The sequence below is a fragment of the Myotis daubentonii genome, chromosome 5 (genome assembly GCF_963259705.1).
Source record: "Myotis daubentonii chromosome 5, mMyoDau2.1, whole genome shotgun sequence".
NCBI classification, from domain to species: domain Eukaryota; kingdom Metazoa; phylum Chordata; class Mammalia; order Chiroptera; family Vespertilionidae; genus Myotis; species Myotis daubentonii.
The window spans coordinates 28,293,281-28,306,614 of NC_081844.1; the positions used below are offsets into that span (position 1 = coordinate 28,293,281).

At 37.8% G+C, this 13,334-nt stretch overlaps 1 protein-coding gene across 1 annotated transcript; it reads right to left on the reverse strand.

Moving 5' to 3' along the window:
* Positions 1-5,458: 5,458 nt before the first annotated feature.
* Positions 5,459-6,397, reverse strand: LOC132234192 (olfactory receptor 7D4-like). The gene has a single exon (XM_059695234.1). It carries the CDS (start codon positions 6,395-6,397, stop codon positions 5,459-5,461), a length of 939 nt encoding a protein of 312 aa, XP_059551217.1.
* Between the last annotated feature and the right edge of the window lie 6,937 nt (positions 6,398-13,334).

A 13,334-nucleotide genomic window follows, 5' to 3' on the forward strand; every position in this document is an offset into this window, starting at 1 on the left:
GTGAAACAACAATAACAACGATATAGAACTATTAAGTTTTATCAGTAAGTCAAATCTGCTGCAAAATAGATAGGGAATGCAATAAAGACACGCAATCATATTAATAACAAAATAGACAATACCTCAGGCATAGTCGATCTCTGGTGAGTAGTTAATGAATAAATTGTTGAACATGGAAATCAAGAAGAGCCTACAGTTATGGGAAAGGGTAGAAAAGAGGTGGAGATTCTTCGGAAAATAATTTTTATTGAGGAGAGGCCCTGGGCTCCAAAGAGAGGGAGAAGAAATGAGAACAAAGACTGTACAAGAGAGATTTCATGGGAAACTAAAGTACCTTCAAAGTACAGGGACTTCATTGTCATAAACTATATAATACAGGACTGTCCCAGTCTAAGTAATCCAGAGGTAAAGCCCAGCACCCACTTTGTCCCATTTCCTTCTCAGCCCACCAGCGCTCTCTGGAATACAATGACCTTCTCTGAAGAATATCACTGAAGCTCTGTTCTCCAATGTCTGTCCCTGGGAAGCCCAATTGCGTTTTTATTTGGCTGTGATCAGGGAATTAAGGAAAGAGGAAAAGGGAGCAGGTTTAAAGTTTCTAGCATCTCAAGGGTTGAATTCTCATAGCTTCTCATTAAGTAAATTGGTCTATTCTCTGCACTCTCCAAACTTTTCAGATACCATGGGGCGCAAAGGTTTAAAAAAAAAAAGGAAAAACTTTTCTCTGATGCTGTGTCTGCATAAACAGCAAAAGCAGAAGATAAATTTATTTCCTCCAAGGGAAATCTTCTTCCTTGGATTTGACTAAAAAGTGACGAGGTGTCTCCTAAGGGATGTTTAATTGCGTCACGAACCAAAGTCAGAAACCAACTGTCTGTGATTTTCTTCCCTTGAAAAACCTATGAGGGCTCATGAATCACTTGGTGTCCACAGTGTCACCAAGGCAAAGAGGTCCTTTCAAAAGAGAAGCAGAGCTGTTCAATAGTTTGGTTCTGTTGAAAGGACCAACCAAATGTGGGCGCTGATTTTCACAGCCAGGTGTTATGTGTGCACCTCTTCCCGGCTCTGGCTCTCTGGGCTGCAGAGCCTGGCATGGGGTTGAGATCCCCATGATCCTCAGCAGGAACCTCCGAAGCTGAGAATTCCCTCCCAAATCTGAGCCTTTTCCCTGAGTGTGAGGACAGCCATTTTCCTGTCTCCACTCTTTTTCCCCAGTCTGGATGGAGCTTGTTCCCCTAAACCTTTGGTTATCAGACTTCTGAGCAGCTACACTTCAGGTGGTTATTCAAGTTGATTGTTTTCTATTTTAGTAGTAATTCCAGTCTGGTCCTGGGAGGGGGTGAGTGTACCTTGCACCTACTCTGCCCCCACCTTGACCCGATTACATTTTCATGTACCTCTTGTCCATCTGTATGCCATCTTCAGAAAAATGTCTATTCAAATCCTCTGCCCCTTTTTCAATTAGATCGTTTGGATTGTGCTATCAAGTTGTATCAGTTGTTAACATATTTTGGATATTACCCTCTCATAAGATATATGATTTGCAAATATATTCTCCTATTCTGAAGTTTCCCTGTTTATTTGGTTGAAGGTGTCCGTTGCTATACAGAAGATTTTGGGTTGGATGTGCTCCAATTTATTTATATTTGATTCTTTTGTTTTTGCTTGAATCAACTATTTTTCGTATAAATTTTGGAAGAACCACTTCCGTGATTTTTATTAGTCTTTTACAAGGGGAGAAGGTGAATGAGGTGCACTAATAAGAGGAGGATCAGTGGGACAATCTATAGCTTCTGCTTCTGTAGGTGGTCTTAAGGTCACAACTGATACTCAAATGTGCATTATATTATCCTAAAAGCAAAACCACTCCTGGAGGAAAACTACTCATCTCCATTATCGAGATGATCCAAAAATGGAAAATGCAGATAAAAATGGAGTGAGGGTGCCGGGAACCAATTCCAGCATGTCATAATTTCAAGAGTTTCATCAAAAGGTTGGTGGACTTGGGGACTCAACAGGGTTGAGTCCCACATGTAGTCAGCTGTGGGAATAGCTAAAGGCATTCCTCACACCTGAAAAGGGATTATAGATTGTGGCTGCCAGACAGTTACAGGACATCTTAATCTACATGTTATTGCCTCCTATTGGCCAAACTCCCAAATAGCCATAGGCTAATTCTCCCATTCTGACAATGTTTCTGTACCCTTTGAAGTGTGTATCCCTGTCTCGCCTCAGGACAAGTTGTTAATAAAAAGCATGGGGTCCTGGGGATGGGGAGAACCTAAGACCTTAGACTTAAGATCTTGGATCTTAGCTCCTTTAGCTAAGCTCCTCTGACCCTCAATGCCTTTCAAAATTATATTTCGTCTCCGGACTCTTTATTAGTCCCCAGATTCCTAGGTCATCTACTTATGGCCTTCTCCAGATTCCTGAACCCTCCTAGATGCCGGAATAAGAACCCCGGCATGAGGGAAATACCCTGGTTTTCCTCAGGTTCAGAGAAAATGAACCTAAACAGCAACCTCTAGTCAAGAGAGTCTTTGCATGGAGAAGAAGGCCTTAGGGCTGGGAAAGAAGCAATAATGTCATTTGTTGTATAAACAAATGAAAAAATTATAATGACCTCAATGGTCTGATGTCCATCTATGTATCTAACCTATTTCTAGTAACTCAGCCATAGCTCCATATATCTCCTTATTGTCATACTCTTGAATGTCTCTTGAATGTTACCTAACATATCTGCAAGTTACACTTCTTCTCATTTTTATTCATTGCTCAAGCATATTCTTCTATTAGCAGTTTTTCATGCATACTAAGTATTGTGAAGATGTGGAAAATATGAAACCTTCATGAATTCATCATGAGAATTTAAACTGGTGTAGCCACTTTAAAAGGTACCATGGTAGCGTCGTAAAACGTTAAACATGTATTTACCGTATGACCCAGTAATTGCACTCCAAGGTATCTACCCAAGACAAATGAAAATGTCCAATGTTCACAGCAGCATTATTAATATCTCCAAACTGGTAATACCTAAATGTTCATGAACTGTAAATGGAGAAGCAAAATGAGGTATAAACATACAATAGAAGCCTATTCTGCAATAAAAGAAATAAAATATTGACACATACTTCTACATAAATGACCCCAAGAATTCACAAAACAGAAGAAGCCAGATACAAAAGGCCACATATTTTTATGATTCAATTTATATAAAATATGTAGGAAACACAAATGTATTAAGACAGAAAGTAGCCAGGGATTTCCTAAGGCGAACGTGATCGTGGTAATTAACTTTAAATGGGTAAAAGGTTATTTTTAAGGTGATTAAAGATTGTAAAACTGAATTTTGTTAATGATTATATAACTCTACAAATTTACCAAGATAATTGAACTTATTACATCAATTGAAGAATTTTATGTGTGTAAACTATATCTCAATAAAAATATTAACACATAAATGTTAAAGAGTTATTCCTAGAATTACTCAATGTGAGTTAAAAACTTTTCTTTTAACTGGACCTGATACGCAGCAACATTCTTATGCTCACCACTCCACAGTGCAATCATTTGTATCTCTCTAGTTCCTCCCTCAATTTGTAAAGTAGACAATAAATACACATTGGATTAAATTAAATGAAGATGAATTAAGTCTCATCAGGTAAGTCTTTCCTCTATATATAACAAATTATAGCTTTTGAGTAATTTTACAGTCCTTCCTGAATCACCAACAATTAGTTTCTGTTTTTTCTCCAAAGTCCCTAATTTCTTTCATGATATTATCTTAATTGATCACATTATTATCCCCTGTGTTGATTATTGTTCACGCAGAAAGCAGATGCTGAGTCAAGGATTTATGGCAAACATTTTATTGGAAGGAGCCAGGAAGATAGATGAGAGAGAGGGGAACTGATACACAAAAGAAAATACATCAAATTATCAAAAGAAGCTTGCATATAACACCTACCACTGTAAGTAAGCAGAGATTTCATCTTCAGGGGAAATTCTGGTAAATGGTAAAAAAAACAAACATAAACCTCAGCATTATTCCAGATAAAGGAGGAAAGACATGCTATACTCTACACCTCTCCATCAAGAGCTGTCTCTGATAGGACATAATTCCCTGTCAGTTCTGCTACCACATATTGGGCAAAATAGGTTCCAGCTGGTACTGGATGTTGCCAGTCATGCAATGGAAATGGTGAGAGGATCTCAGGGAATGTGGGGGAAATGTTGACAGCATGTACTCTTCCATGCTTCCTTGCAGACTCAATTCTGTCAATATTCTTCCCTTAAAGAATTAAGTTCCAAACAAGTTCCACTTAAGGGTAACTCTTCTTCCTGAGGCACCCCCACAGAGTTCCAGAATAAAATGAAATCACATGAGAAAGCAACTCTTATTGTATTGTACTCATTATTACACGGTTTGGGATCTTAGAGGTCTATATCAAAATTGCAGTTATGGGAAAATATAAGTCAAATAAAAAAGGAAATGAAGGAAGATGGATGGAAGGAAGGATAATAAAGAATGACACTTCTCAGTTTTCCAGGAGGTAAATTCCTATAGGGTATCTGACGAAACCATCTTTCAAATCTAGATTCCTACTCTGAACTTGAAAACCACATCACAGTTCCTATGTAAGGTCAGATAGCAAAGTCAGCTTGCCAGGCTGTAGTCTAACTTCATTGCAGTCTCTTCTTTTGAAAAGTGAAGTGAATGAGAGAAAATATCTGAAAGAAATGTTTTTAAGATGAAATTAAGGCATCCATATGAAGAAACAAGTAGAGTCCTGATAACATAAGCATGTTGTGCTAATTACTGTATGATTTTCATATAATTTGATCTGGAAAAATAGGCATACAATCCAATTAACTTTAAGATCAGCAACATATGAGGACAACACTTCAGGAAACTAAGTCAGCACTTGATATGATAAGTGCTTTAAATTTGAACTAATAATTCTTTTTAAAAAATACACATTTTATTGATTTCAGAGAGTGGAAGGGCAAGGGAGAGAGAGGTGGAAACATCAATGATGAGAGAGAACCATTGATTGGCTGCCTCCTGCACGCCCCCTCCGGGGATCATGCCCACAGCCTGGGCATATGCCTTTGACTGAGTTCAACCCTGGGATCCTTCAGTCCGCAGGCTGATGCTCTATCCACTGAGCGAAACCTGCTGGGGCTTAAAATTAAAAATCTTAAGAATAGCTGAAAGAATGTTGATGAAACATGAAATATTGTGGTCAGCATAGAGGGAAGAAAAGTAAAACAGGAATTTTTCAGGGAGTAGCTAAGAAGAAACTAATACAAATACAAACAAAAACAAAATCACACACGTTTTGGAACTAGAATAAAACAAACCTGTCTTTTACAAGTAAAAAAGAACCAGATATTTAAATTTGCAACACTTACCTTTGGATACACAATGACACTTAGTTCTGAAGCCAGTGATCCATCACAGACAAGATGCTGGTAGGTTGAGGAGTCTTCTCAGGGCCCCCTTCACATCCTTGTTCCTCAGGCTGTAGATGAAGGGGTTCAGCATGGGGGTGACCACGGTGTACATGACTGAGGCAACTGAGTTGTGTAGGGAAGAATGGGTCAGAGCGGAACTGAGGTAGACCCCTAGGCTTGTCCCATAGAACAAGGAGACCACAGAGAGGTGAGAGCCACAGGTGGAAAATGCTTTATATTTCCCTCCTGAAGAGGATATTCTCATTAAAGAGGAGACAATCTTAGAGTAAGAAAACAGAATTCCTATGAAAGGAAGCACAGCCAGGAAGGCAGCAGACACATACAAGACGATGTTATTGATGAGGGTGTCAGAGCAGGCCACTTTGAGGATCTGAGCCAGTTCACAGAAGAAATGTGGGATTTCAGTGCTGACACAGAAGGTCAGTCGCCTTATTAAAAGAGTATGAAGCAGAGAGAACCAGAAAATGATGAACCAAGATATCAGAACCAGAATGCCACAGAAGCGTGGGTTCATGACGACTGTGTAATACAGGGGGTGGCAGATGGCCACATACCGGTCATAGGCCATCACAGTCAGAAGGAAGTTGTCCATTCCAGCAAAAATCATAAAAAAATACACCTGAATGAGGCATCCGATGTAGGAGATGTTTTTGCTCTGTGCCTGGACATTCACCAGCATCTTTGGGATCGTGGTGGAGGTGAAACAGATGTCAACAAAGGACAGGTTGGCGAGGAAGAAATACATGGGCGTGTGGAGGTGGGCGACAGAGCTGATGGCCACAATGATGAGCAGGTTTCCGAGCACAGTGAACAGGTACATGCACAGGAACACTCCACAGAGGAGGGGCTGCAGTTTAGGGTCATCTGAGAAACCCAGGAGCAGGAATTGTGACATTTCTGTGTGGTTTTCTGCTTCCATGCAGCTGGTTTATCTTATGAAGAAGGAGGCAAAAGCAACATTCAGTAAACAGCCAAGAGGCATCTAAGGGAGTCATCAACTTTTGATTCCACCTTTGTGTGGACATCATTCATGATCTAGTAGTCATTCCAATGACAGTGATTCCCTCATTTAAGTGGAAACCCAATTTTATTTTAAATTGTAGTAATTATTCAGACTCTCATTAAGTTAACAGAAACTTTGTCTCTCTTTTTATGCTCTACAGACTGGTTCTAAATAAAAAGGCAACTTATCTGAATTTATGGACATTAGCCAATTTCTTCTTTAATATGAACCTTTCAAATACATAAGGACATTTAAGGCCTCTTCTTTGATAATCTCCATGTTTCTTTTATTTCATAATAGTAATTAGAACATGTCGTTTCAACTCAAAAATTCTTAATTCTGTGTGACCTGATGCTTTGCATTGATGTCACAGTTAATTCTCCATGTGCCTTATTGCATTTTTTTCAAAAAATATGGTTACTGCTTTTACCACTTTGTGTGGTTCAAAAATGCCTTTAATTTTCATATGTTCTCTCTAAATACAGTAATTGTTATCATTTTAATTTAATCTTTCATTACAATTGTTTTCGATATGTAACTCTGTCTAAATACAGTATAGACCTGTGATTTAGAAAGTTGGATCTTGAGTCAGATTTCCTGGAATAGAATTTAGTCTACCATGTTACACATGTGTGACCTCAACAAAGTTATTTAATCCCTCTTACCTGCATATACCTCACTTACACCAGGGGAGTAGTAAATATTCCCTGCAATGTAAGGTGGGTGAGTAATTAAATGAGATGATGCATATAATTTTTCTATTGTAGTTTCTGTGACATAAAGTGGACATATGACAAAAGGGAATTTCTGTTCTTAACATCACAATAAATCTCTCCTGCATGGTGATCAGTACTAGTATTTCTATTACAGTTTGCCAGTCATCATCATAAACTTAACCGGTTTGTTACCTTCATTTTTATTGCCATGCAGCGCTTCAAATTAATGAAGAACCATATGGCTTTCTCTTTCAGAGACTTCATGCCAAGTAGAATCTTCCAAGAAGAGGAAGATACATATAGACTACATTGATACTAGGGGAAAACAAAAACACACTACCATTTTAATAAAATAGAAAGCATGTGTGAGGGCATGTGTGCATGTTTAAATGCTATTAAGTGGAGACGTGTTGCATTAAAATCAGTGGCATAAACTTAAAAAAATAGGCTTCATTTAAAATTATTCAAAGTGTCTATAAATGAAATTATCCTAAAAATTGAAAGGCAAATTTAAGATTTGAAAATAAAAAGGCAACTAGTCAAATGGGAGAAGATATTTGCAAATAATGCCTCTGATAAAGGGGCTAATATTCAAAGTGTATAAGAACTCATACAACTGAACAACAACAAACAAACAGTGTAATTAAAAAATGGGCTGCGGACCTGAACAGATACTTTTCCCAAGAAGACATAAGGATAGCCAATAGATATATGAAAAAATGCTCAACTGCACTAGCTATAGGGGAAATGCAAATAAAGTCCAAATGTGATACCACCTCATACCTGTTAGAATGGCTGTTATCAATAAGAAAAGAAATAAGTTTTTGAGACGCTGTGGAGAAAAGTGAAGTTTGTGGGAAGGAAATTTGGTGCAGCCTCTATGCAAAACAGTATAGAGATTTATAAAAACTGTAAAGAATAGGTTACCTTATCACCCTGGAATTCCTTTTCAGAGTATCCTACTGGAAAAGTTGAAAAACATTTATGATAAAGATATACGTATGTATCTTTATGCTCATTGCAGCATTAGTCACAATAACCAAGACATGGAACAACCTTAGTTTCCCTGGGGAGATGATTGGGTAAAGAACATGAGGTGCATATGCTTCTCAGACATTAAAACTATGAAATACTGCCATTTGTGCCAACATGCATGGATCTTGAGAGCATCCTGCTAAGTGAAATAAATCAGATGGAAATCCACAAGAACCATGTGACTTTACTCCTATGTTGAATATAAAACAGAAATCAATAAATGAACAAATAAATCAAAATCATATTCATAGATAGCAGTATGGTGGTTACCAGAGGAGTAGGAGATTGGGAGTGGGTGGGAAATAAAGGAAGTAAAATGGAGCCAAATATTTGGTGATGGGTGGAAGCTAGACATTGAGTGGTGAGCACACAAAATAATATACAGATGATGTATTATAAGTTTTACACCTAAACTTATGCATTGTTATTAACCAATAGTATCCCAATATTTTTAATTTAAAAAGTAAGTAAAGGTATTTATATTCAATGATAAAGATGTTCCACTATAACTAATGTCTAGAGGATGCAGATTAATTAAGGACAGAAAAAATATTACTGAGGATCCATTGAGTCTGTAGAGATGGGTAGAAAAGGCTTCCCTAAAATACGAATACTTGAACTATGAGAGGAAGGATGGATAATTGTGAATTAGGAGAAATTCAAACAGCACAAGCATTTGGGACTAAGAGAACCAAATTTCCAGTTGCACTTGGGTCGGTGAGCTTGCTAACAGAAGGGATTTGAGAGACCAGTGAGATAGCAAACAGATAATTGGGGTCAGGGAGGGCAGAGTGTGTGAGGCTCACAGTGGGAGTATCCTGTACTGTTCTTTAAAGTGCCTCTCATGTTGGTCACTTTATGTTCATTTGTGAGTTATAAGTTGTAACTGTTTTTGCTCACCATTGTCATTCCAGGCACTTATCAGGTGCCTGGCACTTAGTAGGTGCTCAACATATACAAATGTTTGATGTGTAATACAGATTGAGACCAAAAGCATCAACTAAAACACAAAGAAGAAATCTCCAAGCTCATCATATAGTTGGTTTCCTTTTGCTAAATGAAGAAACCAATGGCAATTTCTTAATTCAATAAAGAACAGTTGTTTGAAAGCGGCAGAGAACATGATATTATACATTAACTCACGAAAATATTTTTAAGTTCACAAACAGAACAATACAGCCAATTCCAAATTCAATTATTTGATATTTTGCTGAACATTTAAGGAGAGTGAAAAATTGAGGCAAGGAAATTAGCCTGAAAGCTGAATGACAGAAATAATTATATTATTTGTAGATAAAATTGTGGACATTGAGGTGAAACAACAATAACAACTATATAGAACTATTAAGTTTTATCAGTAAGTCAAATCTGCTGCAAAATAGATAGGGAATGCAGTAAAGACACCCAATCATATTAATAACAAAATAGACAATACCTCAGGCATAGTCGATCTCTGGTGAGTAGTTAATGAATAAATTGTTGAACATGGAAATCAAGAAGAGCCTACAGTTATGGGAAAGAGTAGAGAAGAGGTGGAGATTCTTCAGAAAATAATTATTATTGAGGAGAGGCTCTGGACTCCAAAGAGAGGGAGAAGAAATGAGAACAAAGACTGTACAAGAGAGATTTCATGGGAAACTAAAGTACCTTCAAAGTACAGGCACTTCATTGTCATAAACTATATAATACAGGACTGTCCCAGTCTAAGTAATCCAGAGGTAAAGCCCAGCACCCACTTTGTCCCATTTCCTTCTCAGCCCACCAGCGCTCTCTGGAATACAATGACCTTCTCTGAAGAATATCACTGAAGCTCTGTTCTCCAATGTCTGTCCCTGGGAAGCCCAGTTGCGTTTTTATTTGGCTGTGATCAGGGAATTAAGGAAAGAGGAAAAGGGAACATGTTTAAAGTTTCTAGCATCTCAAGGGTTGAATTCTCATAGCTTCTCATTAAGTAAATTGTTCTATTGTCTGCACTCTTCAAACAATTCAGATCCCATGGGGCACAAAGATAAAAAAAAAATGGATAAACTTGTCTCTGATGCCTTGTCAGCATAAACAGCAAAAGCAGAAGATAAATTTATTTCCTTCACGGGAAATCTTCTTCCTTTGATTTGACTGAAAAGTGACGAGGTGTCTCCTAAGGGATGTTTAATTGCGTCACGAACCAAAGTCAGAAACCAACTGTGTGTGATTTTCTTCCCTTGAAAAAATCTTGAGGGCTCATGAATCACTTGGTGTCCACAGTGTCACCAAGGCAAAGAGGTCCTTTCAAAAGAGAAGCAGAGCTGTTCAATAGTTTGGTTCTGTTGAAAGGACCAACCAAATGTGGGCGCTGATTTTCACAGCCAGGTGTTATGTGTGCACCTCTTCCTGGCTCTGGCTCTCTGGGCTGCAGAGCCTGGCATGGGGTTGAGATCCCCATGATCCTCAGCAGGAACCTCTGCAGCTGAGAATTCCCTCCCGAATCTCAGCCTCTGCCCACGAGTGTGAGGACAGCCATTTTCCTGTCTCCACTCTTTTTCCCCAGTCTGGATGGAGCTTGTTCCTTAAACCCTTGATTATCAGACTTCTGAGCAGCTACACTTCAGATGGTTATTCAAGTTGATTGTTTTCTATTTTAGTAGTAATTCCAGTTTGGTCCTGGGAGTGGGTGAGTGTACCTTGCACCTACTCTGCCCCCACCTGACCCAATTACATTTTCATGTACCTGTTATCCATCCGTATGTCATCTTCAGAAAAATGTCTATTCAAATCCTCTGCCCATTTTTCAATTAGATCGTTTGGATTGTGCTATCAAGCTGTGTGAGTTGTTAATATATTTTGGATATTAACCTCTCATAAGATATATGATTTGCAAATATTTTCTCCTATTCTGAAGTTTCCCTGTTCATTTGCTTGAAGGTGTCCATTGCTATTCAGAAGCTTTATGGTTGGATGTGCTCCAATTTATTTAAATTTGATTATTTTGTTTTTCCTTGAATCAACTATTTTTTGGTATAAATTTTGGGAGAACCTCTTCCGTGATTTTTATTAGTCTGTTATAGGGATAGAAGGTGAATGAGGTGCACTAGTAAGAGGAGGATCAAAGGGATAATCTATGGCTTCTGCTTCTGTAGGTGGTCTTAAGGTCACTACTGATACCCAAATGTGCATTATATTTTCCTAAAAGCAAAACCACTCCTGGAGGAAAACTACTCATCGACCATGACCAAGAAGATCCAAAAATGGAAAATGCAGATAAAAATGGAGTGAGGGTGCCGGGAACCAATTCCAGCATGTCATAATTTCAAGAGTTTCATCAAAAGGTTGATGAGACTTGGGGACTCAACAGGGTTGAGTCACACATGTAGTCAGCTGTTGGGAATGGCTAAAGGCATTTCCCCAGTTCTGAAAAGGGATTATTGATTGTGGCTGCCAGACAGGTACAGGGCATCTTAATCTACATATTATTGCCTCCTACTGGCCAAACACCTGAACAGCCATAGGCTAATTCTCCCATTCTGACAATGTTTCTGTATACCTTTTGAAGTGTGTATCCCTGCCTCGCCTCAGGACAAGTTGTTAATAAAAAGCATGGGGTCTTGGGGATGGGAGAACCTAAGACCTTAGACTTAAGATCTTGGATCTTAGCTCCTTTAGCTAAGCTCCTCTGACCCTCAATGCCTTTCAAAATTATATTTCGTTTCCGGACACTTTATTAGTCCCCGGATTCCTATGTCATTTACGCACGGCCTTCTCCAGATTCCTGAACCCTTCTAGATGCCGGAATAAGAACCCCGGCATGAGGGGAAAACCCTGGTTTTCCTCAGTTTCACAGAGAATGAACCTAAAACAGCAACCTCTAGTCAAGAGAGTCTTTGCATGGAGAAGAAGGCCTTAGGGCGGGGAAAGAAGCAATAATGTCATTTGTTGTATAAACAAATGAAAAAATTATAATGACCTCAATGGTCTGATGTCCATCTATGTATCTAACCTATTTCTAGTAACTCAGCCATAGCTCCATATATCTCCTTATTGTCATACTCTTGAATGTCTCTTGAATATTACCTAACATATCTGCAAGTTACACTTCTCATTTTTATTCAATGCTCAAGCATATTCTCCTATTAGCAGTTTTTCATGCATACTAAGTATTGTGAAGATGTGGAAAATATGAAACCTTCATGAATTCATCATGAGAATTTAAACTGGTGTTTCCACTTTAAAAGGTACCATGGTAGCCTCGTAAAACGTTAAACGTATATTTATGATATGACCCCGTAATTGCACTCCAAGGTATCTACTCAAGACAAATGAAAATGTCCAATGTTCACAGCAGCATTATCAATATCTCCAAACTGGTAATATCTAAATGTTCATGAACTGTAAATGGAGAAGCAAAATGAGGTATAAACATACAATAGAAGCCTATTCTGCAATAAAAGAAATAAAATATTGACACATACTTCTACATGAATGACCCCAACAATTCACTAAACAGAAGAAACCAGATACAAAAGGCCACATATTTTTATGATTCAATTTATATGAAATATGTAGAAAACACAAATGTATTAAGATAGAAAGTAGCCAGGTATTTCCTAAGGCGAACGTGATTGTGGTAATTAACTTTAAACGGGTCAAAGTGTATTTTTAAGGTGATTAAAGATTGTAAAATTGGATATTGTTAATGATTATATAACTCTACAAATTTAAGATAATTGAACTTACTACATCAATTGAAGAATTTTATGTGTGTAAACTATATCTCAATAAAAATATTAAAACATAAATTTTAAAGAGTTATTCCAGGAATTATTCAATGTGAGTTAAAAACTTTTCTTTCAACAGGACCTGCTACATACCAACATTCTTATGCTCACCACTCCACAATAAAATCATTTGTATCTCTCTAGTTCCTCCCTCAATTTGTAAATTAGACAATATATACACATTGGATTAAATTAAATCAAGATGAATTTAAGTCTCATTAAGTAAGTCTTTCCTCTATAAGAAATTATGGCTTTTGAGTAATTTTACAGTCCTTCCTGTATCCCCAACAATTAGTTTCTGTTGTTTCTCCAAAGTCCCTAATTTCTTTCATAATATTATCTTAATTGATC

Excerpts from the sequence above, each read along its gene's own strand:
- LOC132234192 (XM_059695234.1), bottom strand. The coding sequence starts at position 6,397 with ATGGAAGCAGAAAACCACACAGAAATGTCACAATTCCTGCTCCTGGGT.